The 22,848-nt window shown below is 47.1% G+C and overlaps 1 protein-coding gene across 1 annotated transcript in view; it reads right to left on the minus strand.

The window, feature by feature from the left end:
• LOC311248553 (angiopoietin-1 receptor-like) overlaps nucleotides 1–22,848 on the minus strand; it is a gene marked incomplete at its 3' end in the record, with an annotated part of 139,539 nt that overhangs the window by 4,469 nt on the left and 112,222 nt on the right. Inside the window, exons 6-8 of the mRNA XM_084339417.1 lie at nucleotides 11,938–12,075; nucleotides 9,323–9,448; nucleotides 8,751–8,896 (exon numbers count right to left, since the gene is read on the minus strand). Of these exons, the coding sequence (XP_084195543.1) occupies nucleotides 8,751–8,896; nucleotides 9,323–9,448; nucleotides 11,938–12,075 (410 nt within the window). The remainder of the gene's footprint in view (nucleotides 1–8,750; nucleotides 8,897–9,322; nucleotides 9,449–11,937; nucleotides 12,076–22,848) is intronic.

A 22,848-nucleotide genomic window follows, 5' to 3' on the forward strand; every position in this document is an offset into this window, starting at 1 on the left:
CACTATATCGTCGAGTTGGACGTATTCTATTAAGCTAATAATAGTCTATTCATATGTAGTGCCTCGTGCGGTAAGAGTTCTATAGTAATCAGCACCCCCATCGTTTCGGGCATCAGCTGGACGCTTATCCAGGGTGGTTGACCCCACGTGAAGCTGCACCCGAGGAGCTCCAGGCCAAAGAGCGAGTGGACCTGTATATTGGATTATTCTACCGACGACGGCTAGCCTTCCCCGGCTTGGATTATGCTTTGAGTACTTTGATTATTCTATGGATAAAGGCCAACACTGCGGTGTGTTGGAAATACCCCCCCCGGAGAGGACGACAGGTGAGAAGACGCTCTACACGACGAGGTCGCCTCACGTCTCTCCATCGTGGACCGGAGGACGCCGGCCACAGAGAGTCCAACTGCTTTCATCTGTGGATCGAGGATCGCTGGGCACCGGGTCGCACGACTGTGGGCTCTCCCAGGATACCCTCGGCCAGACGGGATACAGCCAGACTCTACCCCCCCCCTCCAGCTGTCCTACAAGCAGTCGGAACCTTCCCCTAGTGTATCCAGCTATATAATCATTCAAGTATCATTGCTATTGTTCCCTAAATATTCCAGGTTGTATATTTGCTTCCTGCGCAATCAGAGATTGGACATTCGATGTTGATCTACCTACGAATACTCATTTGCCATAAAAGTGCATACTATTTCAAATCATAAATGTAATTAAGTGATCGTTGTACATACCTTTTGCTATGTATTATTATTAAACGCAGACTTTCGACTTGGTACATTTGTGTTGGATCCGTTTCATCAGGTGGGAGTGTTTATCATAATTATTTATACCTAGTACTGGGTGGCCAGAGTCTAAAGTACAAGAGGTAGTGGTAGTAAGTATCATATCTAACAATACAGTCAGGGAATTGTACCCCTCAGTTACAATTGGTCCTTCGAGCCGGAGGGTAATCAGTGTAATATTAATATAGTGTTATTAATATTAAAATGGCCTATGATGAACACTCCACGAAACGATCCTCCTAACCAACAACGCCCGCGGCGCAAACGACAGCTCCCTCAGTACCTAGAGGCTTACGCTGTCAGTCAACAACCTAGTCTTCTACCAACAGTAAACGCGGTAAAACTAGAAAGTAAAATTATGTCTAACCCTAACGACCAGGCTACCCCGACCATAGAGGCCCCTATGGGTTCTAACGTAACTGACCCAGCTCACGGTGGGGACCAGGGGGAACCAGACATGACTTTACACCCCGCCAATACCGAAGAAGTAGTCCCCGACGAGTCCCGGGAGGAAGACAACACTACCGAGAGAGAACTCGGCACGGAAGAAGATGAGGAGAGCACCGTGGAGATAGAGCTCCAAGACTCCGCACGGAGTACCCCAAGGGACGGCTCCCCTATACAACCGTCTTCTCCCAGCGAGGCAGAGAGGACACTACAGCAGGCATTCCTCGTCAGCCTGAAAGCCTCTACTGAACGCGATAGACTCCAGGGTGAACGCGATCGATTGCAGATACAGCAACGGAGCGAAGAAGAGCACATACGCCTGGAAATAAGACGCATTCAGATGGAAGAGAATATGGCAAGAGACCGGGCCGACGCCCAGCGCGCCGCCACCGGTGCCCAGAGAGAATCGGATCTCACCAAGCGCGAAGCCGAGCGCGACAGAGCACAAGCGCAACTAATAGAACAGCTGATCAGAAGGACAACACCCCCTCCCTCCACCAGAGGCTCCAGGAACTCGTCTAGACATCACTCCAGGGCGGCATCCCCTAGCCGAGTAAGCGACCCTGAACTTGACCAACAGACGAGGTCTATACCCCCCGCAGACCCCCTTCCCCAACCGGTCCAAGCGAGACCCAGCCACCGAGCAGCATACACTGCGGAGAGGCTAAATCAGAGACTACAAGCCCTGGATGACCTAACGGAAGACGAAGAGGAAGAGGAGGAGAACCACGCCCGACGACAGCACAGTACTCTACCGGACCAGGAGGTCCAGTACAGCCCAGGCTATACCCCCGCGGAGCTGCGCTACAGACCCCCGACGCTATTCACGGGTGAGCACGACGCACGACCCGCACCGAGGAACAGCACCTGGACCAGCGGGCCATGGTACACAGCCGGTACCAGCCCACGCCAAGGAGCAGGAGGAGACTCGCCTAGGAGGCCTCTCCCCCAACGCTCGCCAATGTATCAACAATCCGCGTCATACATTGGCACACCTATGGTACCAGACTTCACCCAGGAGAACCGGGCCCAGTATACGGAGCTCCGCATGTGTCTGGAGACAATGTTGGTGGATGTCATTGATGAACGCCATAAATACGCGATACTACTGAAGCATTTAAAGGTACCCCGCGCGCACAACATAGCGCTCGCCTACGCCACTTCCACGACCCCATACACCGCAGCGCTGGTAGCGTTGGACCAGAGATATGGACGTATATGGGATTACGTGATCCAGGAGATCAGGCACATCGACCGCCTACCCCCAGCAACAGACAATCGAGCACTGGACGACCTGTCCATCAGAGTGCAGTCCCTAGTAGGGATGCTGGGAGCGCAGAGGGAAAAGGGTAGGCATGAACTATACGCCAACTCAAATGTAGAGAGGATCTTGGAGAAGCTACCGCCCGCCCGACAGGAGCGCTTTAGGCGGCAGAGAGACCACCGAGACCCTAATGGCCCCGAACCGAACCTCCTCGACCTAGCCGACTTCCTGGCGAGAGAAGTCAGCAGCTTACGGCTAGATACACTCGGACGGAGCACCCCTGGCTCCAGAGAAGGAACCAGGAGACTAAATGATGGAAGAAGATCGGTGACTGTCATGCACCAATCGGAGTCAGTGCCAAGCAGTAGGAGCCACAGTACCCCCTCAAGAAAGGAGAAGTGGAAGATAGTGTGCCCCTACTGTGAGAAAGAACACTGGCTGTCACAATGTGACTCATTCCCCAAGATGAATGCGGAGGAAGCGAGTCAATGGATAAAGTCCAACAGACGCTATTTTCGCTGTGCGCGATCACACATGGCAGCCGAATGCCGCTTAAAGAAAAAGTGCAGTCGGTGCGATGGAGCCCATCTGGACATACTCCACGACAGTAACAGACGGCGGCCTCCACCCGCACCATCAAGCAGCAAAGCAAGCGTCATGTACATCGACCCCGCCAGCAGCAGCGGAGCCAGAGTGCTCTTAAAGGTAGTCCGTGTGACATTGAGCTACCAGAATAAAGTCATGGACACTTACGCCGTCCTTGATGACGGGTCAGAGAAGACCCTTCTGCTCGCGTCCGCTGCGGCCCAGCTAGGGCTGCGGGGGAGCGAAAACCAAATGACAATTCGGACAATAAGAAGAGATTTGAAAACGATAAAGGGCGAGAATGTCTCAATCTCTATCGCAGCAAGCGGCCAGCCCGAGCGACGGTACAGGATTACAGACGCTTTCACCAGCCAAGAAATAGGACTCTCGCGGTACACATACCCCGTAGCCAAGCTGATGGAGAAATATGTACATCTACGCAAGCTACCGATCCCACTCATAGACGGTGCTACCCCGACACTGTTGATAGGCTCCGACCATGCAGACCTCATTGTCCCGATAGACCGGGTTCATACCGGACCCAGAGGCTGTCCTGCAGCAGTCGAGACCCGCCTAGGATGGACTCTCCAAGGCCCACTCGCCAAATCTCTCAACCGAACCACAGCCACTAGCTGTCTCCACTCCCGAGTCACAGAGGGAGACACCGCACTCCTGCAGCATGTAGAGAGGCTATGGACCTTAGAACAAATGCCCTTTAAGAACGAAAAGAAAGACATTCGCTCTAAAGACGACATCTACGCCATTAACCTCCTCGAGACGGGAACAAAGAGAGTCCCAGTCAGCGGCGTGTTGAGATACGCCACGCCACTCCTGCGGCGGGAAGGGATGCCTACCTTTCACGCAAAGAAAGACGCCACAGAGCGGTACCTACTAAACACAGAGCGGCGCTTAGCCAAGGACCCCGCCCAAGAAAGTGTATACCGCGCTGAGATTGAGAAGCTCATCACAGCGGGACACGTCACAAAGATTGACATTAAAGAGGCCGACCAGACGACTGAATCGTGGTACGTGCCCCACCACAAGGTTCATCACAACGGCAAAGACCGCATCGTGTTTAACTGCAGCTACCAGATCGGATCCCAAAATCTGAATAAAGAGCTATTGCCCGGTCCTACACTCGGCCCCTCCCTACTAGGCGTACTACTCCGCTTCCGCCAGGACAAGGTGGCTATCAGCGGGGATATCAAAGGGATGTTCCTGCAGGTGAGATTAGTAGAGGAGGACAAGCCCCTGTTGCGGTTCCTATGGAGAGAGAGGCCAGGAGATGAGCACCCAGCCATCTACCAATGGGAAGTCCTCCCTTTCGGAACTACATGCAGCCCATGCTGTGCTACATTTGCACTACAGAGACATGTCGCAGAGGACCCAGCAGCGGACGAAGAGGTCCGACACAGTGTGAAGAACAGCTTCTACGTAGATAACTGTCTACAAAGCGTTTCGACCCAGGAAGAAGCCGAGGCTCTCCTACTTAAACTCTGCGCCTCTCTGATCAAAGGCGGCTTTGATCTCAGCCAGTGGGCCAGCAGCGATCCGCACGTACTGCGCAGCCTCTCCTCCGAGGACAAGGCAGCGAGCAGCGAGACCTGGATGGCCACAATCCCAGGAGAAGCCCAAGAGATGACACTAGGACTAGTGTGGCGCTTCAAAACAGATTCGCTCCACTATATACACAAACCCCTGACCACGGAGCAGGGAAGGTCGACGGCAATACCGACCACCAGACGGAGTGTGTACAGAACACTCGCCCGACAATATGACCCGTTAGGATGTATACTACCGTACACCACCAGGGCAAAGATGATTGTACGAGCATTGTGGGACAAGGACCAGGGCTGGGACGACCCCATTCCCGCACACCTTGCATCCACCTGGAGAGAGTGGGAGATGGAACTCCACTCACTCCCAGGCGTTAATATACGCCGAAGCTACTTCCCACCCACGGTGAGGCCAGAGACATGTAAAATGGATTTACACGTCTTCAGTGACGCCTCCGAGGTCGCCTACGGATCAGTAGCCTACTTGCGGGCCCAAGAAGAGGGGGGAGAGATCTACACAGCATTCATCCTCGCCCGCTCGAGAATAGCCCCACGCAAGCAACAGTCTATCCCACGTCTAGAGCTCTGCGCAGCCCTCGCAGGAGCGCATCTAGCCACGCTCATCCAACGTGAGCTCACCATTCCGGTGCATAGAACAATCCTGTGGTCAGATTCCACGACAGTACTCGCCTGGATCAAATCGGATTCATGCAAATACAAAGTCTTCGTGGGAGTCAGAGTCACTGAGATTCAAGAGTTAACCGGAGAGTTAACCGGAGAAGCAAACTGGCGCTATGTTGATACAAAACACAACCCAGCTGACGTCATCACCCGGGGAATGTCCCTAGATGACTTAACCCGTCATAACATCTACAGTGACGGACCAGCATTCCTCAAGCTCCCGGAAGGAGATTGGCCCACGCCCACCCCGAGGGAAGCAAGTGACGAGGAGGCTGAGAATAAGAAACCCATGTTCTGTGGATTGAGCACTGTTGTCTCCGCAGACCCCAACATAGACGATTGCATTACCATTGAGAGTGCGCAGCAACGGACATTCCTGCGGCACCACCCAGAGATTAAGTCCCCCGCTGATATGTCAGCAGCTGACTACGAGGAAGCAGAACTGCCTCTACTGCAACGAGCCCAGAGAGACTCGTTCCCCGATGAACTAGACTGTCTACAGGGAGGAAAGCCCGTCCCATCAGACAGCAGATTGATTCATCTGGCCCCCGAGAGTGACACACATACCCTCATCAGAGTGGGTGGTCGCCTGCGGAGAGCCCCCAATTTACCGGATGACATTAAGTACCCGATCGTATTGAACAGCTGACACAAGGTCACAGAGCTGATTATAAAGAAATACGACGAGGATGTACACCACGCAGGAGCAGAGAGAGTCTTCGTGGAAATCAGACGTCGTTACTGGATACTTCAAGGAAGAGAGGCGGTGCGACGCTTCCAGCGAACCTGTCTAGACTGCCGAAAGTGGCGCGCGCAGCCCAGCATACCACGGATGGCTGACCTACCTCCATGTCGCCTCCGACTCGGCGACAAGCCATTCCACTCAACAGGCATGGACTGTTTTGGCCCGCTGCACATAAAGAAAGGAAGAGGCACCGAGAAGCGGTGGGGTATTGTATTCAAATGCATGACCACCAGAGCGATACATATCGAGCTCCTTCCGACCATGAGCGCAGACTCATTCCTTATGGCCTTCCGAAGATTCACATCACGGAAAGGAAAACCGTTTACATTATTGTCCGATCACGGGACAAACTTCAAAGGCGGAGAAAGAGAGCTGAGGGAGAGCTTCCAAGCTATGGGCCCAGAACTTAAGACCCACCTCGCTCCAGCCCAGATTGACTTCCAATTCAACCCCCCAAACGCACCCCACTTCGGTGGAACTTGGGAACGAGAAGTACGTTCTATAAAGACAGCCCTGTACGCAGTACTTGGGGCCCAGACTGTGGCGGAAGAAGTCCTAATGACAGTCCTCACGGAGATTGAGGGAGTATTGAACTCCAAGCCCCTCGGTTACGTCTCCAGTGATGTAGCAGATGTCGACCCAGTCACCCCCAACACCCTCCTGATGGGGCGGCTAGATCCCGCGTTACCCCAGACAATGTACCGGCCTGAAGAAGCGAACGGCGAACGGCCAGAAGTGGGTAAAAGAGAGAGACAATTTGACGGAAGGAACAGTCGTCATGATTATTGACCAGTCACTACCCAGAGCTATGTGGCCGGCTGGCCGCGTAAGCAAAGTGATCACCGGTGCCGATGGCAAGGTCCGAGCAGCTGAAGTACTCGTCCAGGGGCGCATTTACACCCGTCCTGTGGCGAGGCTCATAGAACTGCCCCGACTCCCAGACACAATCGATGATGACCATGACCCTATGACTTTGTGAGTTGACTGACCCTTACAGCGAACCCTTGAGTGGTAGACAGTGCGGTTAATCTGTCTCTGCTTAACTAATTGGGTTGGGACCAATTAGGGGGCGGCTGTTCTGAAGGATCAGATTAAACCGAATATATATATTTATTTATATATATATATTTAATTGTATTTGTATATCCCCTGATATCCCTTGTATATTCCTTGTACAATATGCATTGAATATCCCTTCTAGTCTACTGAACATCCCATAATAGTCTCCATTCTACCATTGGACGAGACCTTGGTGCCAGGTCGCCATACCCCTCAGACCAGGTTCAATCGTACCGCTCAACATGTATGGACAAGTCCTAGTTCCGCGTAGGAATATGTCTACCGCACCACTAATGGTACTATTTGTTCATAGTGCGTATATATACTGCTCTACTAAAGTAGAGCTTTCTTTTAGTCCAGTTCCTTACCCTCCAACAGAGTGACAGACACAAAAGCCTCCCCGCGAACCACGTGTGGGCAGTAAGGCCAATTCGGCCCAGTATCGGCATTGAGACATTGTGTATATTAATATTTGAATAGTCATATTTGGCACTATATCGTCGAGTTGGACGTATTCTATTAAGCTAATAATAGTCTATTCATATGTAGTGCCTCGTGTGGTAAGAGTTCTATAGTAATCAGCACCCCCATCGTTTCGGGCATCAGCTGGACGCTTATCCAGGGTGGTTGACCCCACGTGAAGCTGCACCCGAGGAGCTCCAGGCCAAAGAGCGAGTGGACCTGTATATTGGATTATTCTACCGACGACGGCTAGCCTTCCCCGGCTTGGATTATGCTTTGAGTACTTTGATTATTCTATGGATAAAGGCCAACACTGCGGTGTGTTGGAAATACCCCCCCCGGAGAGGACGACAGGTGAGAAGACGCTCTACACGACGAGGTTGCCTCACGTCTCTCCATCGTGGACCGGAGGACGCCGGCCACAGAGAGTCCAACTGCTTTCATCTGTGGATCGAGGATCGCTGGGCACCGGGTCGCACGACTGTGGGCTCTCCCAGGATACCCTCGGCCAGACGGGATACAGCCAGACTCTACCCCCCCCCCTCCAGCTGTCCTACAAGCAGTCGGAACCTTCCCCTAGTGTATCCAGCTATATAATCATTCAAGTATCATTGCTATTGTTCCCTAAATATTCCAGGTTGTATATTTGCTTCCTGCGCAATCAGAGATTGGACATTCGATGTTGATCTACCTACGAATACTCATTTGCCATAAAAGTGCATACTATTTCAAATCATAAATGTAATTAAGTGATCGTTGTACATACCTTTTGCTATGTATTATTATTAAACGCAGACTTTCGACTTGGTACATTTGTGTTGGATCCGTTTCATCAGGTGGGAGTGTTTATCATAATTATTTATACCTAGTACTGGGTGGCCAGAGTCTAAAGTACAAGAGGTAGTGGTAGTAAGTATCATATCTAACAATACAGTCAGGGAATTGTACCCCTCAGTTACAGTAGTAGTAGTAGTAGTAGTATAGTAGTAGTAGTAGTAGTAGTATAGTAGTAGTAGTAGTAGTAGTAGTAGTAGTAGTAGTAGTAGTAGTAGTAGTAGTAGTAGTAGTATAGTAGTATAGTAGTAGTAGTAGTAGTATAGTAGTAGTAGTAGTAGTAGTAGTAGTAGTAGTAGTTGTTGAGGCATTAGTTGTTGTACATTTACCCTGATAATGGTCTTGTCCTGCTTTAGCAGAATGATGTCTCCATGTAGAGGAGCTGGCTGGGCAGATGCTGTACAGTTGACTAGAAACTGGAAACCAGCATTTAGCTCTGTTTCCTGTAGACTGATCACCACTACTGGAGCCTTGTCTGAAGGAAGATATGATATGACACAATATTTAACATCTAATATATTTGAAATGCAATAGCATTGCGAAAGAAAGAAAGAAAGAAAGAAAGAAAGAAAGAAAGAAAGAAAGAAAGAAAGAAAGAAAGAAAGAAAGAAAGAAAGAAAGAAAGAAAGAAAGAAAGAAAGAAAGAAAGAAAGAAAGAAAGAAAGAAAGAAAGAAAGAAAGAAAGAAAGAAAGAAAGAAAGAAAAAAAGAAAGAGTACACAGAGATGGGGAAATTAAATATTAATGAAATTACATTAATTCACTAGATTAAACCTCAGTGAACAGAAGTGCACAATAGTCTTCAAATTTAACAGAAAAGCCTGCATAAAGATTAGTATCATATTGAGCCAATATGACTATTATACAATAAATAGAAAGTTTGAAGGTGTGTGAAAGTTGACCTGGTGTTTCACAGCGGACTCCATGCCTCCCAGGACACACGCAGCCTTTGAAGCGATCACACCGCCCCTTCTGCCCACAGTCACACCGCAGCTTACAGCCCGCACCGTACAGGCCCTCTGGGCAGGCTGGCAACACACAGACATCATCACCAATAATAATAACAACAACAATACACTTTATTTGTATAGCACCTTTTGTACAAGAATTGCCACCCACAATGCTTCACAGCAGTAACATAGACATACAATGAGCATAAAACAGAGTATAATAGCAGTGCAGGGAATAAGACAAAGGGTAAAAGCAATGCAGGTAATAACAATACAAATATTGACTCACACAGTTTAATGTTATATACAGAGACAGAAGTATATATATATTAGTGCTGTCAATCGATTAAAATATTTAACGCGATTAATCGCATGATTGTCCATAGTTAACTTGCGATTAATCGCAAATAAATCGCATTTTTTTTTCTTTTTTTTCTACCTTAAACGGATCTTTTTCAAGTTCCAAGTTTTAATACTCTTATCAACATGCGAGTCAACAAATGCTTGCTTTATGCAGCCATTTAACACAAAAGGATGACCCTCATGCATTGCAAATTGGCATCAAATTCAAAACAGAGTGATGCACAAAATAACTTAAAAGAAAATAATAATTTAAAACAATGAATAAAGTGTGCATGAAATAATAGGGGAAAGAAAACGTTAGGAACTTGTTACATTCACACACACAAGGGCTGATTAATCACCCCCCCCCTCTCTCTCTCTCTCACACACACTCTCCCAGCTCTCTTTCTCTCTTGCCCCTTCCTCATCTCTCTCACCCCCCTCTCTCTCTATATCTCTCACACACACACACACACACACACACACACACACACACACACACACACACACACACACACACACACACACACACACACACACAGAGAGAGAGAGAGAGAGAGAGAGAGAGAGAGAGAGAGAGAGAGAGAGAGAGAGAGAGAGAGAGAGAGAGAGAGAGAAAGTCAGACAGAATGACAGACAGACAGACAGACAGACAGACAGAATGACAGACAGACAGACAGACAGACAGATAGACAGACAGACAGACAGACAGACAGACAGACAGACAGACAGACAGACAGACAGACAGACAGACAGACAGACAGACAGACAGACAGACAGACAGACAGACAGACAGACAGACAGACAGACAGACAGACAGACAGACAGACAGACAGACAGACAAAGTGCAGCTTGTAAGCAGTGTTGTTTAGTAGTTAACTGTGTAGTTCAATTACTAGTTTAACCCTTTCACTGCCACACTACCAAAGGGTTAACCCTTTCACGGTGACAATAGAGAAGGTTAATCATTTCACTGCCACACGACAAAGGGTTAACCCTTTCACTACCACACTACAGAAGGTTAACCCTTTCACTACCACACTACAGATGGTTCTGTAGTGTGGTTAAAATGTGCTGCTCGTCCCCTCCCTTGAAACACACCCTCAGGTTGCCTATAGGTGAGGTTTTACCTGCGCTGGTCCCTAAATCAAACGCACCCACACTCAGAGTGTGATAATTTTCTGCCATGTCGTTAGGATGATTCAGTTGAACTACCTTTCATTGTGAAGTAGCCACTATAGTTTGGTAAAACCACAGTATATACAATTCAGATTTCTGAGCTGTCTCCTTAGTGGTGATGAGAGAAGAAGATAAACCACAGAGCTGTCTCCTTAGTGGTGATGAGAGAAGAAGAAAAACCACAGAGCTGTCTTCTTAGTGGTGATGAGAGAAGAAGAAAAACCACAGAGCTGTCTCCTTACCAGGGGTGTAAAGTACTTGAGTAATTGTACTTTGGTGCAATACTTAAGTACTGTTTTTGGTGATCTGTACTTTTCTCGAGTATTATTAGGTTTCTATATTTGTACTTTTACTATTACATTTCAGAGAAAAAAAACATACTTTTTACTCCTTAGATTTAAAATGCAGACCTACAAAGTACAAAGTACAAATCTCGCAGGTCCAACTATTTTAATTAGTATATTTGTTTCTCTGGCTGAAATAACCTTAACGTTTTTAATCCTGCGGCCGCACTTTATTTAAAAACAGCCAATCAAATCCCCATCAATGGAAAATAAACCTGCCCATACCCATGCTGATTGGTCCTTGTGCAAGACTAGAAAGCAGGGATCTTTGATTAAACACCTGCTATCAGAAGAATAGACAGTCAGACATTTTTCTTTTACTTTAACTTTTTAGTACTTAAGTACATTTAAAAGGAGAAACTTTTTTACTTTTACTCAAGTGTGTTTTTAGCCAGATACTCTGACTTTTACTTGAGTACGATTTTGAGACGGTACCCGTATAATTTCTGGGTACTTTTTAACCCTTTCACTGCCACACGACAGAAGGTTAACCCTTTACTATCACACAACCGACGGCGATGCTCCATCATTAGCATCATTAGCTCCGCATCCATGATGCTAATGATGGAGCATCGCCGTCGGTTGTGTGATAGTAACGGGCTAACCTTCTGTATTGTCACAGTGAAAGGGTTAACCGGCTGTCGTTGGCAGTGAAAGGGTCAAGTATAATTCCTGGGTACTGTTTACCCCCCCGCTCCTCACCCTCGCTGCAGTTGAAGCCTCTCCAGCCGGTAGCGCAGGAGCAGCCGTACGGGTCGCGGAGACAGAACACCATGGAGCGGCACTGTCCGTCCGTGCAGCGCTCCTTACAGCTGCGGCCAAACTTACCACCTCCGCACACTGGGGAAGAAGAAGAAGAAGAAGAAGAAGAAGAAGAAGAAGAAGAAGAAGAAGAAGAAGAAGAAGAAGAAGAAGAAGAAGAAGAAGAAGAAAGAAGAAGAAGAAGAAGAAGAAGAAGAAAAAAAAGTCTTTATTTATCATGCAGTGACACACAGCAATATTTTGGGTTGCCGATGAAATTGAGTCTCTTGCACTTGACCCATCCCGTCGTCCTCCCCCCCACCCCCCCCCCCCCCCCCCCCCCACCCCCCCCCCCCCCCCCCCCCCAAGGGCAGCCGGGAGCAGATAGGGGCGTCGGCGAGGGCCACGCCCGGGGACCAATCCAAGTGCTCCTGTCCGTCTTCATCAGGGACGCGACAGCGTTAGCGATCTGTTGTTGTGCATGTTTTTCCATTGGGTTTCTCTTATCGGGGGGGGGGGGGGGGGGGGCACTTGCGAGCATGGGGAGAACATGCAAACTCCACACAGAAAGGCCTGGGAGATACCCCACCTGGGTATACCTGGCATCGCGGAAACCTGGTCCCCAAGCGGGAATTGAACCCACAACGTGTTTTTCAATCTTCTCAATCAAGAAGCGTTATTTAGTCTGTGTTGTAATAAAGCCACGTCGTCCTGCTGTATCCTGCTCCTGTCAGAAACACTGGGGTTATTTGGACACATTCCAAAGATAAGAAACTCTGCCTCTAAACTCTCTAATCATTCTCTTTAATCAGCGAGTGGACTTGTGGAGGACAATAAACCACATTCCACCGGTGAAGATAAAAGTCCCTCTAATCAGAAATGCTGCAGAAGACGGAGAGGCTATGTACAAACTCTACACCCATGTAAGAGCTCACATGTACCATTGTTTTGAACTTGCAGCGGGGAGGTAGACTCATACGGGCTGACCACATATGGTATCACTCTGAGAATGAAAGGAACGCGCCGACATTATGGGAAATGCACTCACCGTCTTCTCCAGAGTCAGACAAGAAGATATATACCAATTCCCTCTCTGTGTGCGTTCAGTAGAAAGCTATCCGGCTGTAAGCTAGCGGCTAGCCTATAGCTTAGCCCACTGGATAACGCCCACTGGCCTAGCTTAAAACTCCGGGAGAGGTGTTTTTGGCCAACAGCTAGGCTAGCTGGTCCGTATCCACTTCCATTAATTTGTCCTAAGCTAGGCTAGCTTGCAGCCGGAACGCATGAAATTGGTATCCATTTTCTCTGGAGAAGACGGTAAGCACATTTCCCATACTGTTGGCATGTTCCTTTAAAGGAAAGCGAAACCACAAAACAACATACATTTAATTTAGCAGACCTCAAACAGCAACATTTCACAGATATTTCCAGGTTTCCGAATTGTTAGGATTCACTACATTCAAATTGAGGCGAATTTTTTTTTCAAACTGAATAGCAGTTGAGGAATGACTCTCTCTGCTGGCTCCCAACTCAGTTTCAAAATCTCGAACTCCAGACTTCAGAAACCTGAAATAACCACACAGCATCGCTATCACCCAATTGGTAATATTAACGGTAGATATCTACTGTATGTATGTAAGATGTATGTTGTTTTCTCGCGGTGAACGCCTTGCTTTACATGGATTCAGCAAAGCGTTGATTCCGCCACAAACCATAGACTTGAAGAAGAGTGCCCACAGTATCCAAGGAGTTACACAACATGGGTGAGTTTGGACCTTAATTCTGACTCAATTTCATAGCATTGTTAACCCTTTCACTGCCGCACTACCAAACGGTTAACCCTTTCACTGCGACAATACACAGAAGGTTAACTTTTTCACTGCCACACAACAGCAGGTTAACCCTTTACTATCACACTACAGACGGTAAGCGCTTTGAGCGCTAAGCGGTAAGCGCTTTGAAATTCCTAATGTAAGGCGATATATAAAATTAATTTATTATTATTATTATTATTATTATTATTATTATTATTATTATTATTATTATTATTATTATTATTATTATTATTATTATTATTATTATTATTATTATTATTATTATTATTATTATTATTATTATTATTATTATTATTATTATTATTATTATTATTATTATTATTATTATTATTATTATTAACCTGCTCTTGTGTGGCAGTGAAAGGGTTAATAGTGAACCATTGTGCTTTAGTTAAAATTGGTGTCACCAAAAAAACAATTTACCCTTTGGGTTATGCTCTGGTTGGGACAGATGTTTAAGTGTTCTGCTCTGGTTGGGAGGACAGATGTTTAAGTGTTCTGCTCTGGTTGGGACAGATGTTTAAGTGTTCTGCTCTGGTTGGGAGGACAGATGTTTAAGTGTTCTGCTCTGGTTGGGACAGATGTTTAAGTGTTCTGCTCTGGTTGGGAGGACAGATGTTTAAGTGTTCTGCTCTGGTTGGGACAGATGTTTAAGTGTTCTGCTCTGGTTGGGAGGACAGATGTTTAAGTGTTCTGCTCTGGTTGGGAGGACAGATGTTTAAGTGTTCTGCTCTGGTTGGGACAGATGTTTAAGTGTTCTGCTCTGGTTGGGAGGACAGATGTTTAAGTGTTCTGCTCTGGTTGGGACAGATGTTTAAGTGTTCTGCTCTGGTTGGGAGGACAGATGTTTAAGTGTTCTGCTCTGGTTGGGAGGACAGATGTTTAAGTGTTCTGCTCTGGTTGGGAGGACAGATGTTTAAGTGTTCTGCTCTGGTTGGGAGGACAGATGTTTAAGTGTTCTGCTCTGGTTGGGAGGACAGATGTTTAAGTGTTCTGCTCTGGTTGGGAGGACAGATGTTTAAGTGTTCTGCTCTGGTTGGGACAGATGTTTAAGTGTTCTGCTCTGGTTGGGAGGACAGATGTTTAAGTGTTCTGCTCTGGTTGGGACAGATGTTTAAGTGTTCTGCTCTGGTTGGGAGGACAGATGTTTAAGTGTTCTGCTCTGGTTGGGAGGACAGATGTTTAAGTGTTCTGCTCTGGTTGGGACAGATGTTTAAGTGTTCTGCTCTGGTTGGGAGGACAGATGTTTAAGTGTTCTGCTCTGGTTGGGACAGATGTTTAAGTGTTCTGCTCTGGTTGGGAGGACAGATGTTTAAGTGTTCTGCTCTGGTTGGGAGGACAGATGTTTAAGTGTTCTGCTCTGGTTGGGAGGACAGATGTTTAAGTGTTCTGCTCTGGTTGGGAGGACAGATGTTTAAGTGTTCTGCTCTGGTTGGGACAGATGTTTAAGTGTTCTGATCTGGTTGGGACAGATGTTTAAGTGTTCTGCTCTGGTTGGGAGGACAGATGTTTAAGTGTTCTGCTCTGGTTGGGACAGATGTTTAAGTGTTCTGATCTGGTTGGGACAGATGTTTAAGTGTTCTGCTCTGGTTGGGAGGACAGATGTGTAAGTGTTCTGCTCTGGTTGGGACAGATGTTTAAGTGTTCTGCTCTGGTTGGGACAGATGTTTAAGTGTTCTGCTCTGGTTGGGACAGATGTTTAAGTGTTCTGCTCTGGTTGGGAGGACAGATGTTTAAGTGTTCTGCTCTGGTTGGGAGGACAGATGTTTAAGTGTTCTGCTCTGGTTGGGACAGATGTTTAAGTGTTCTGCTCTGGTTGGGAGGACAGATGTTTAAGTGTTCTGCTCTGGTTGGGACAGATGTTTAAGTGTTCTGCTCTGGTTGGGAGGACAGATGTGTAAGTGTTCTGCTCTGGTTGGGACAGATGTTTAAGTGTTCTGCTCTGGTTGGGACAGATGTTTAAGTGTTCTGCTCTGGTTGGGAGGACAGATGTTTAAGTGTTCTGCTCTGGTTGGGACAGATGTTTAAGTGTTCTGCTCTGGTTGGGAGGACAGATGTTTAAGTGTTCTGCTCTGGTTGGGAGGACAGATGTTTAAGTGTTCTGCTCTGGTTGGGACAGATGTTTAAGTGTTCTGATCTGGTTGGGACAGATGTTTAAGTGTTCTGCTCTGGTTGGGAGGACAGATGTTTAAGTGTTCTGCTCTGGTTGGGACAGATGTTTAAGTGTTCTGATCTGGTTGGGACAGATGTTTAAGTGTTCTGCTCTGGTTGGGAGGACAGATGTTTAAGTGTTCTGCTCTGGTTGGGAGGACAGATGTTTAAGTGTTCTGCTCTGGTTGGGACAGATGTTTAAGTGTTCTGCTCTGGTTGGGAGGACAGATGTTTAAGTGTTCTGCTCTGGTTGGGACAGATGTTTAAGTGTTCTGCTCTGGTTGGGAGGACAGATGTTTAAGTGTTCTGCTCTGGTTGGGACAGATGTTTAAGTGTTCTGCTCTGGTTGGGACAGATGTGTAAGTGTTCTGCTCTGGTTGGGACAGATGTTTAAGTGTTCTGCTCTGGTTGGGACAGATGTTTAAGTGTTCTGCTCTGGTTGGGAGGACAGATGTTTAAGTGTTCTGCTCTGGTTGGGACAGATGTTTAAGTGTTCTGCTCTGGTTGGGACAGATGTTTAAGTGTTCTGCTCTGGTTGGGAGGACAGATGTTTAAGTGTTCTGCTCTGGTTGGGAGGACAGATGTTTAAGTGTTCTGCTCTGGTTGGGACAGATGTTTAAGTGTTCTGCTCTGGTTGGGAGGACAGATGTTTAAGTGTTCTGCTCTGGTTGGGACAGATGTTTAAGTGTTCTGCTCTGGTTGGGACAGATGTTTAAGTGTTCTGCTCTGGTTGGGAGGACAGATGTTTAAGTGTTCTGCTCTGGTTGGGACAGATGTTTAAGTGTTCTGCTCTGGTTGGGAGGACAGATGTTTAAGTGTTCTGCTCTGGTTGGGAGGACAGATGTTTAAGTGTTCTGCTCTGGTTGGGACAGATGTTTAAGTGTTCTGATCTGGTTGGGACAGATGTTTAAGTGTTCTGCTCTGGTTGGGAGGACAGATGTTTAAGTGTTCTGCTCTGGTTGGGAGGACAGATGTTTAAGTGTTCTGCTCTGGTTGGGACAGATGTTTAAGTGTTCTGCTCTGGTTGGGAGGACAGATGTTTAAGTGTTCTGCTCTGGTTGGGACAGATGTTTAAGTGTTCTGCTCTGGTTGGGAGGACAGATGTTTAAGTGTTCTGCTCTGGTTGGGACAGATGTTTAAGTGTTCTGCTCTGGTTGGGACAGATGTGTAAGTGTTCTGCTCTGGTTGGGACAGATGTTTAAGTGTTCTGCTCTGGTTGGGACAGATGTTTAAGTGTTCTGCTCTGGTTGGGAGGACAGATGTTTAAGTGTTCTGCTCTGGTTGGGACAGATGTTTAAGTGTTCTGCTCTGGTTGGGAGGACAGATGTTTAAGTGTTCTGCTCTGGTTGGGACAGATGTTTAAGTGTTCTGCTCTGGTTGGGACAGATGTTTAAGTGTTCTGCTCTGGTTGGGAGGACAGATGTTTAAGTGTTCTGCTCTGGTTGGGACAGATGTTTAAGTGTTCTGCTCTGGTTGGGACAGATGTTTAAGTGTTCTGCTCTGGTTGGGACAGATGTTTAAGTGCTCTGCTCTGGTTGGGAGGACAGATGTTTAAGTGTTCTGCTCTGGTTGGGACAGATGTTTAAGTGTTCTGCTCTGGTTGGGACAGATGTTTAAGTGTTCTGCTCTGGTTGGGAGGACAGATGTTTAAGTGTTCTGCTCTGGTTGGGAGGACAGATGTTTAAGTGTTCTGCTCTGGTTGGGACAGATGTTTAAGTGTTCTGCTCTGGTTGGGAGGACAGATGTTTAAGTGTTCTGCTCTGGTTGGGACAGATGTTTAAGTGTTCTGCTCTGGTTGGGAGGACAGATGTTTAAGTGTTCTGCTCTGGTTGGGAGGACAGATGTTTAAGTGTTCTGCTCTGGTTGGGAGGACAGATGTTTAAGTGTTCTGCTCTGGTTGGGAGGACAGATGTTTAAGTGTTCTGCTCTGGTTGGGAGGACAGATGTTTAAGTGTTCTGCTCTGGTTGGGAGGACAGATGTTTAAGTGTTCTGCTCTGGTTGGGACAGATGTTTAAGTGTTCTGCTCTGGTTGGGACAGATGTTTAAGTGTTCTGCTCTGGTTGGGAGGACAGATGTTTAAGTGTTCTGCTCTGGTTGGGAGGACAGATGTTTAAGTGTTCTGCTCTGGTTGGGAGGACAGATGTTTAAGTGTTCTGCTCTGGTTGGGAAAGATGTTTAAGTGTTCTGCTCTGGTTAGGAGGACAGATGTTTAAGTGTTCTGCTCTGGTTGGGACAGATGTTTAAGTGTTCTGCTCTGGTTGGGAGGACAGATGTTTAAGTGTTCTGCTCTGGTTGGGACAGATGTTTAAGTGTTCTGCTCTAGTTGGGACAGATGTTTAAATGTTCTGCTCTGGTTGGGAGGACAGATGTTTAAGTGTTCTGCTCTGGTTGGGAGGACAGATGTTTAAGTGTTCTGCTCTGGTTGGGACAGATGTTTAAGTGTTCTGCTCTGGTTGGGACAGATGTTTAAGTGTTCTGCTCTGGTTGGGAGGACAGATGTTTAAGTGTTCTGCTCTGGTTGGGAGGACAGATGTTTAAGTGTTCTGCTCTGGTTGGGACAGATGTTTAAGTGTTCTGATCTGGTTGGGACAGATGTTTAAGTGTTCTGCTCTGGTTGGGACAGATGTTTAAGTGTTCTGCTCTGGTTGGGAGGACAGATGTTTAAGTGTTCTGCTCTGGTTGGGACAGATGTTTAAGTGTTCTGCTCTGGTTGGGACAGATGTTTAAGTGTTCTGCTCTGGTTGGGAGGACAGATGTTTAAGTGTTCTGCTCTGGTTGGGACAGATGTTTAAGTGTTCTGCTCTGGTTGGGACAGATGTTTAAGTGTTCTGCTCTGGTTGGGAGGACAGATGTTTAAGTGTTCTGCTCTGGTTGGGACAGATGTTTAAGTGTTCTGCTCTGGTTGGGACAGATGTTTAAGTGTTCTGCTCTGGTTGGGACAGATGTTTAAGTGTTATGCTCTGGTTGGGACAGATGTTTAAGTGTTATGCTCTGGTTGGGAGGACAGATGTTTAAGTGTTCTGCTCTGGTTGGGACAGATGTTTAAGTGTTCTGCTCTGGTTGGGACAGATGTTTAAGTGTTCTGCTCTGGTTGGGAGGACAGATGTTTAAGTGTTCTGCTCTGGTTGGGACAGATGTTTAAGTGTTCTGCTCTGGTTGGGAGGACAGATGTTTAAGTGTTCTGCTCTGGTTGGGACAGATGTTTAAGTGTTCTGCTCTGGTTGGGACAGATGTTTAAGTGTTCTGCTCTGGTTGAGACAGATTTTTAAGTGTTCTGCTCTGGTTGGGACAGATGTTTAAGTGTTCTGCTCTGGTTGGGAGGACAGATGTTTAAGTGTTCTGCTCTGGTTGGGAGGACAGATGTTTAAGTCTTCTGCTCTGGTTGGGACAGATGTTTAAGTGTTCTGCTCTGGTTGGGAGGACAGATGTTTAAGTGTTCTGCTCTGGTTGGGACAGATGTTTAAGTGTTCTGCTCTGGTTGGGACAGATGTTTAAGTGTTCTGCTCTGGTTGGGAGGACAGATGTTTAAGTGTTCTGCTCTGGTTGGGACAGATGTTTAAGTGTTCTGCTCTGGTTGGGACAGATGTTTAAGTGTTCTGCTCTGGTTGAGGACAGATGTTTAAGTGTTCTGCTCTGGTTGGGACAGATGTTTAAGTGTTCTGCTCTGGTTGGGAGGACAGATGTTTAAGTGTTCTGCTCTGGTTGGGACAGATGTTTAAGTGTTCTGCTCTGGTTGGGAGGACAGATGTTTAAGTGTTCTGCTCTGGTTGGGAGGACAGATGTTTAAGTGTTCTGCTCTGGTTGGGACAGATGTTTAAGTGTTCTGCTCTGGTTGGGAGGACAGATGTTAAGTGTTCTGCTCTGGTTGGGAGGACAGATGTTTAAGTGTTCTGCTCTGGTTGGGACAGATGTTTAAGTGTTCTGCTCTGGTTAGGAGACAGATGTTTAAGTGTTCTGCTCTGGTTGGGACAGATGTTTAAGTGTTCTGCTCTGGTTGGGGAGGACAGATGTTTAAGTGTTCTGCTCTGGTTGGGGACAGATGTTTAAGTGTTCTGCTCTAGTTGGGACAGATGTTTAAGTGTTCTGCTCTGGTTGGGAGGACAGATGTTTAAGTGTTCTGCTCTGGTTGGGAGGACAGATGTTTAAGTGTTCTGCTCTGGTTGGGACAGATGTTTAAGTGTTCTGCTCTGGTTGGGACAGATGTTTAAGTGTTCTGCTCTGGTTGGGAGGACAGATGTTTAAGTGTTCTGCTCTGGTTGGGAGGACAGATGTTTAAGTGTTCTGCTCTGGTTGGGACAGATGTTTAAGTGTTCTGATCTGGTTGGGGACAGATGTTTAAGTGTTCTGCTCTGGTTGGGAGGACAGATGTTTAAGTGTTCTGCTCTGGTTGGGACAGATATTTAAGTGTTCTGCTCTGGTTGGGAGGACAGATGTTTAAGTGTTCTGCTCTGGTTTGGGACAGATGTTTAAGTGTTCTGCTCTGGTTGGGACAGATGTTTAAGTGTTCTGCTCTGGTTGGGACAGATGTTTAAGTGTTCTGCTCTGGTTGGGAGGGACAGATGTTTAAGTGTTCTGCTCTGGTTGGGGACAGATGTTTAAGTGTTCTGCTCTGGTTGGGACAGATGTTTAAGTGTTCTGCTCTGGTTGGGACAGATGTTTAAGTGTTATGCTCTGGTTGGGACAGATGTTTAAGTGTTCTGCTCTGGTTGAGACAGATGTTTAAGTGTTCTGCTCTGGTTGGGACAGATGTTTAAGTGTTCTGCTCTGGTTGGGAGGACAGATGTTTAAGTGTTCTGCTCTGGTTGGGAGGACAGATGTTTAAGTGTTCTGCTCTGGTTGGGACAGATGTTTAAGTGTTCTGCTCTGGTTGGGAGGACAGATGTTTAAGTGTTCTGCTCTGGTTGGGACAGATGTTTAAGTGTTCTGCTCTGGTTGGGACAGATGTTTAAGTGTTCTGCTCTGGTTGGGAGGACAGATGTTTAAGTGTTCTGCTCTGGTTGGGACAGATGTTTAAGTGTTCTGCTCTGTGGTGATGGTAAGGGGGGTGTGCGGGACAGATGTTTAAGTGTTCTGCTCTGTTGGGAGGACAGATGTTTAAGTGTTCTGCTCTGGTTGGGACAGATGTTTAAGTGTTCTGCTCTGGTTGGGAGGACAGATGTTTAAGTGTTCTGCTCTGGTTGGGACAGATGTTTAAGTGTTCTGCTCTGGTTGGGACAGATGTTTAAGTGTTCTGCTCTGGTTGAGACAGATGTTTAAGTGTTCTGCTCTGGTTGGGACAGATGTTTAAGTGTTCTGCTCTGGTTGGGAGGACAGATGTTTAAGTGTTCTGCTCTGGTTGGGAGGACAGATGTTTAAGTGTTCTGCTCTGGTTGGGACAGATGTTTAAGTGTTCTGCTCTGGTTGGGAGGACAGATGTTTAAGTGTTCTGCTCTGGTTGGGACAGATGTTTAAGTGTTCTGCTCTGGTTGGGACAGATGTTTAAGTGTTCTGCTCTGGTTGGGAGGACAGATGTTTAAGTGTTCTGCTCTGGTTGGGACAGATGTTTAAGTGTTCTGCTCTGGTTGGGACAGATGTTTAAGTGTTCTGCTCTGGTTGGGACAGATGTTTAAGTGTTCTGCTCTGGTTGGGACAGATGTTTAAGTGTTCTGCTCTGGTTGGGAGGACAGATGTTTAAGTGTTCTGCTCTGGTTGGGACAGATGTTTAAGTGTTCTGCTCTGGTTGGGAGGACAGATGTTTAAGTGTTCTGCTCTGGTTGGGAGGACAGATGTTTAAGTGTTCTGCTCTGGTTGGGACAGATGTTTAAGTGTTCTGCTCTGGTTGGGAGGACAGATGTTTAAGTGTTCTGCTCTGGTTGGGACAGATGTTTAAGTGTTCTGCTCTGGTTGGGACAGATGTTTAAGTGTTCTGCTCTGGTTGGGAGGACAGATGTTTAAGTGTTCTGCTCTGGTTGGGACAGATGTTTAAGTGTTCTGCTCTGGTTGGGAGGACAGATGTTTAAGTGTTCTGCTCTGGTTGGGACAGATGTTTAAGTGTTCTGCTCTGGTTGGGAGGACAGATGTTTAAGTGTTCTGCTCTGGTTGGGAGGACAGGTGTTTAAGTGTTCTGCTCTGGTTGGGACAGATGTTTAAGTGTTCTGCTCTGGTTGGGACAGATGTTTAAGTGTTCTGCTCTGGTTGGGACAGATGTTTAAGTGTTCTGCTCTGGTTGGGACAGATGTTTAAGTGTTCTGCTCTGGTTGGGATGACAGATGTTTAAGTGTTCTGCTCTGGTTGGGACAGATGTTTAAGTGTTCTGCTCTGGTTGGGACAGATGTTTAAGTGTTCTGCTCTGGTTGGGAGGACAGATGTTTAAGTGTTCTGCTCTGGTTGGGACAGATGTTTAAGTGTTCTGCTCTGGTTGGGAGGACAGATGTTTAAGTGTTCTGCTCTGGTTGGGACAGATGTTTAAGTGTTATGCTCTGGTTGGGAGGACAGATGTTTAAGTGTTCTGCTCTGGTTGGGACAGATGTTTAAGTGTTCTGCTCTGGTTGGGACAGATGTTTAAGTGTTCTGCTCTGGTTGGGAGGACAGATGTTTAAGTGTTCTGCTCTGGTTGGGACAGATGTTTAAGTGTTCTGCTCTGGTTGGGAGGACAGATGTTTAAGTGTTCTGCTCTGGTTGGGACAGATGTTTAAGTGTTCTGCTCTGGTTGGGACAGATGTTTAAGTGTTCTGCTCTGGTTAGGTTGAGACAGATGTTTAAGTGTTCTGCTCTGGTTGGGACAGATGTTTAAGTGTTCTGCTCTGGTTGGGAGGACAGATGTTTAAGTGTTCTGCTCTGGTTGGGAGGACAGATGTTTAAGTGTTCTGCTCTGGTTGGGACAGATGTTTAAGTGTTCTGCTCTGG

The sequence above is a fragment of the Notolepis coatsorum genome, assembly GCF_963971535.1.
Source record: "Notolepis coatsorum genome assembly, contig: SCAFFOLD_319, whole genome shotgun sequence".
NCBI lineage: Eukaryota > Metazoa > Chordata > Actinopteri > Aulopiformes > Paralepididae > Notolepis > Notolepis coatsorum.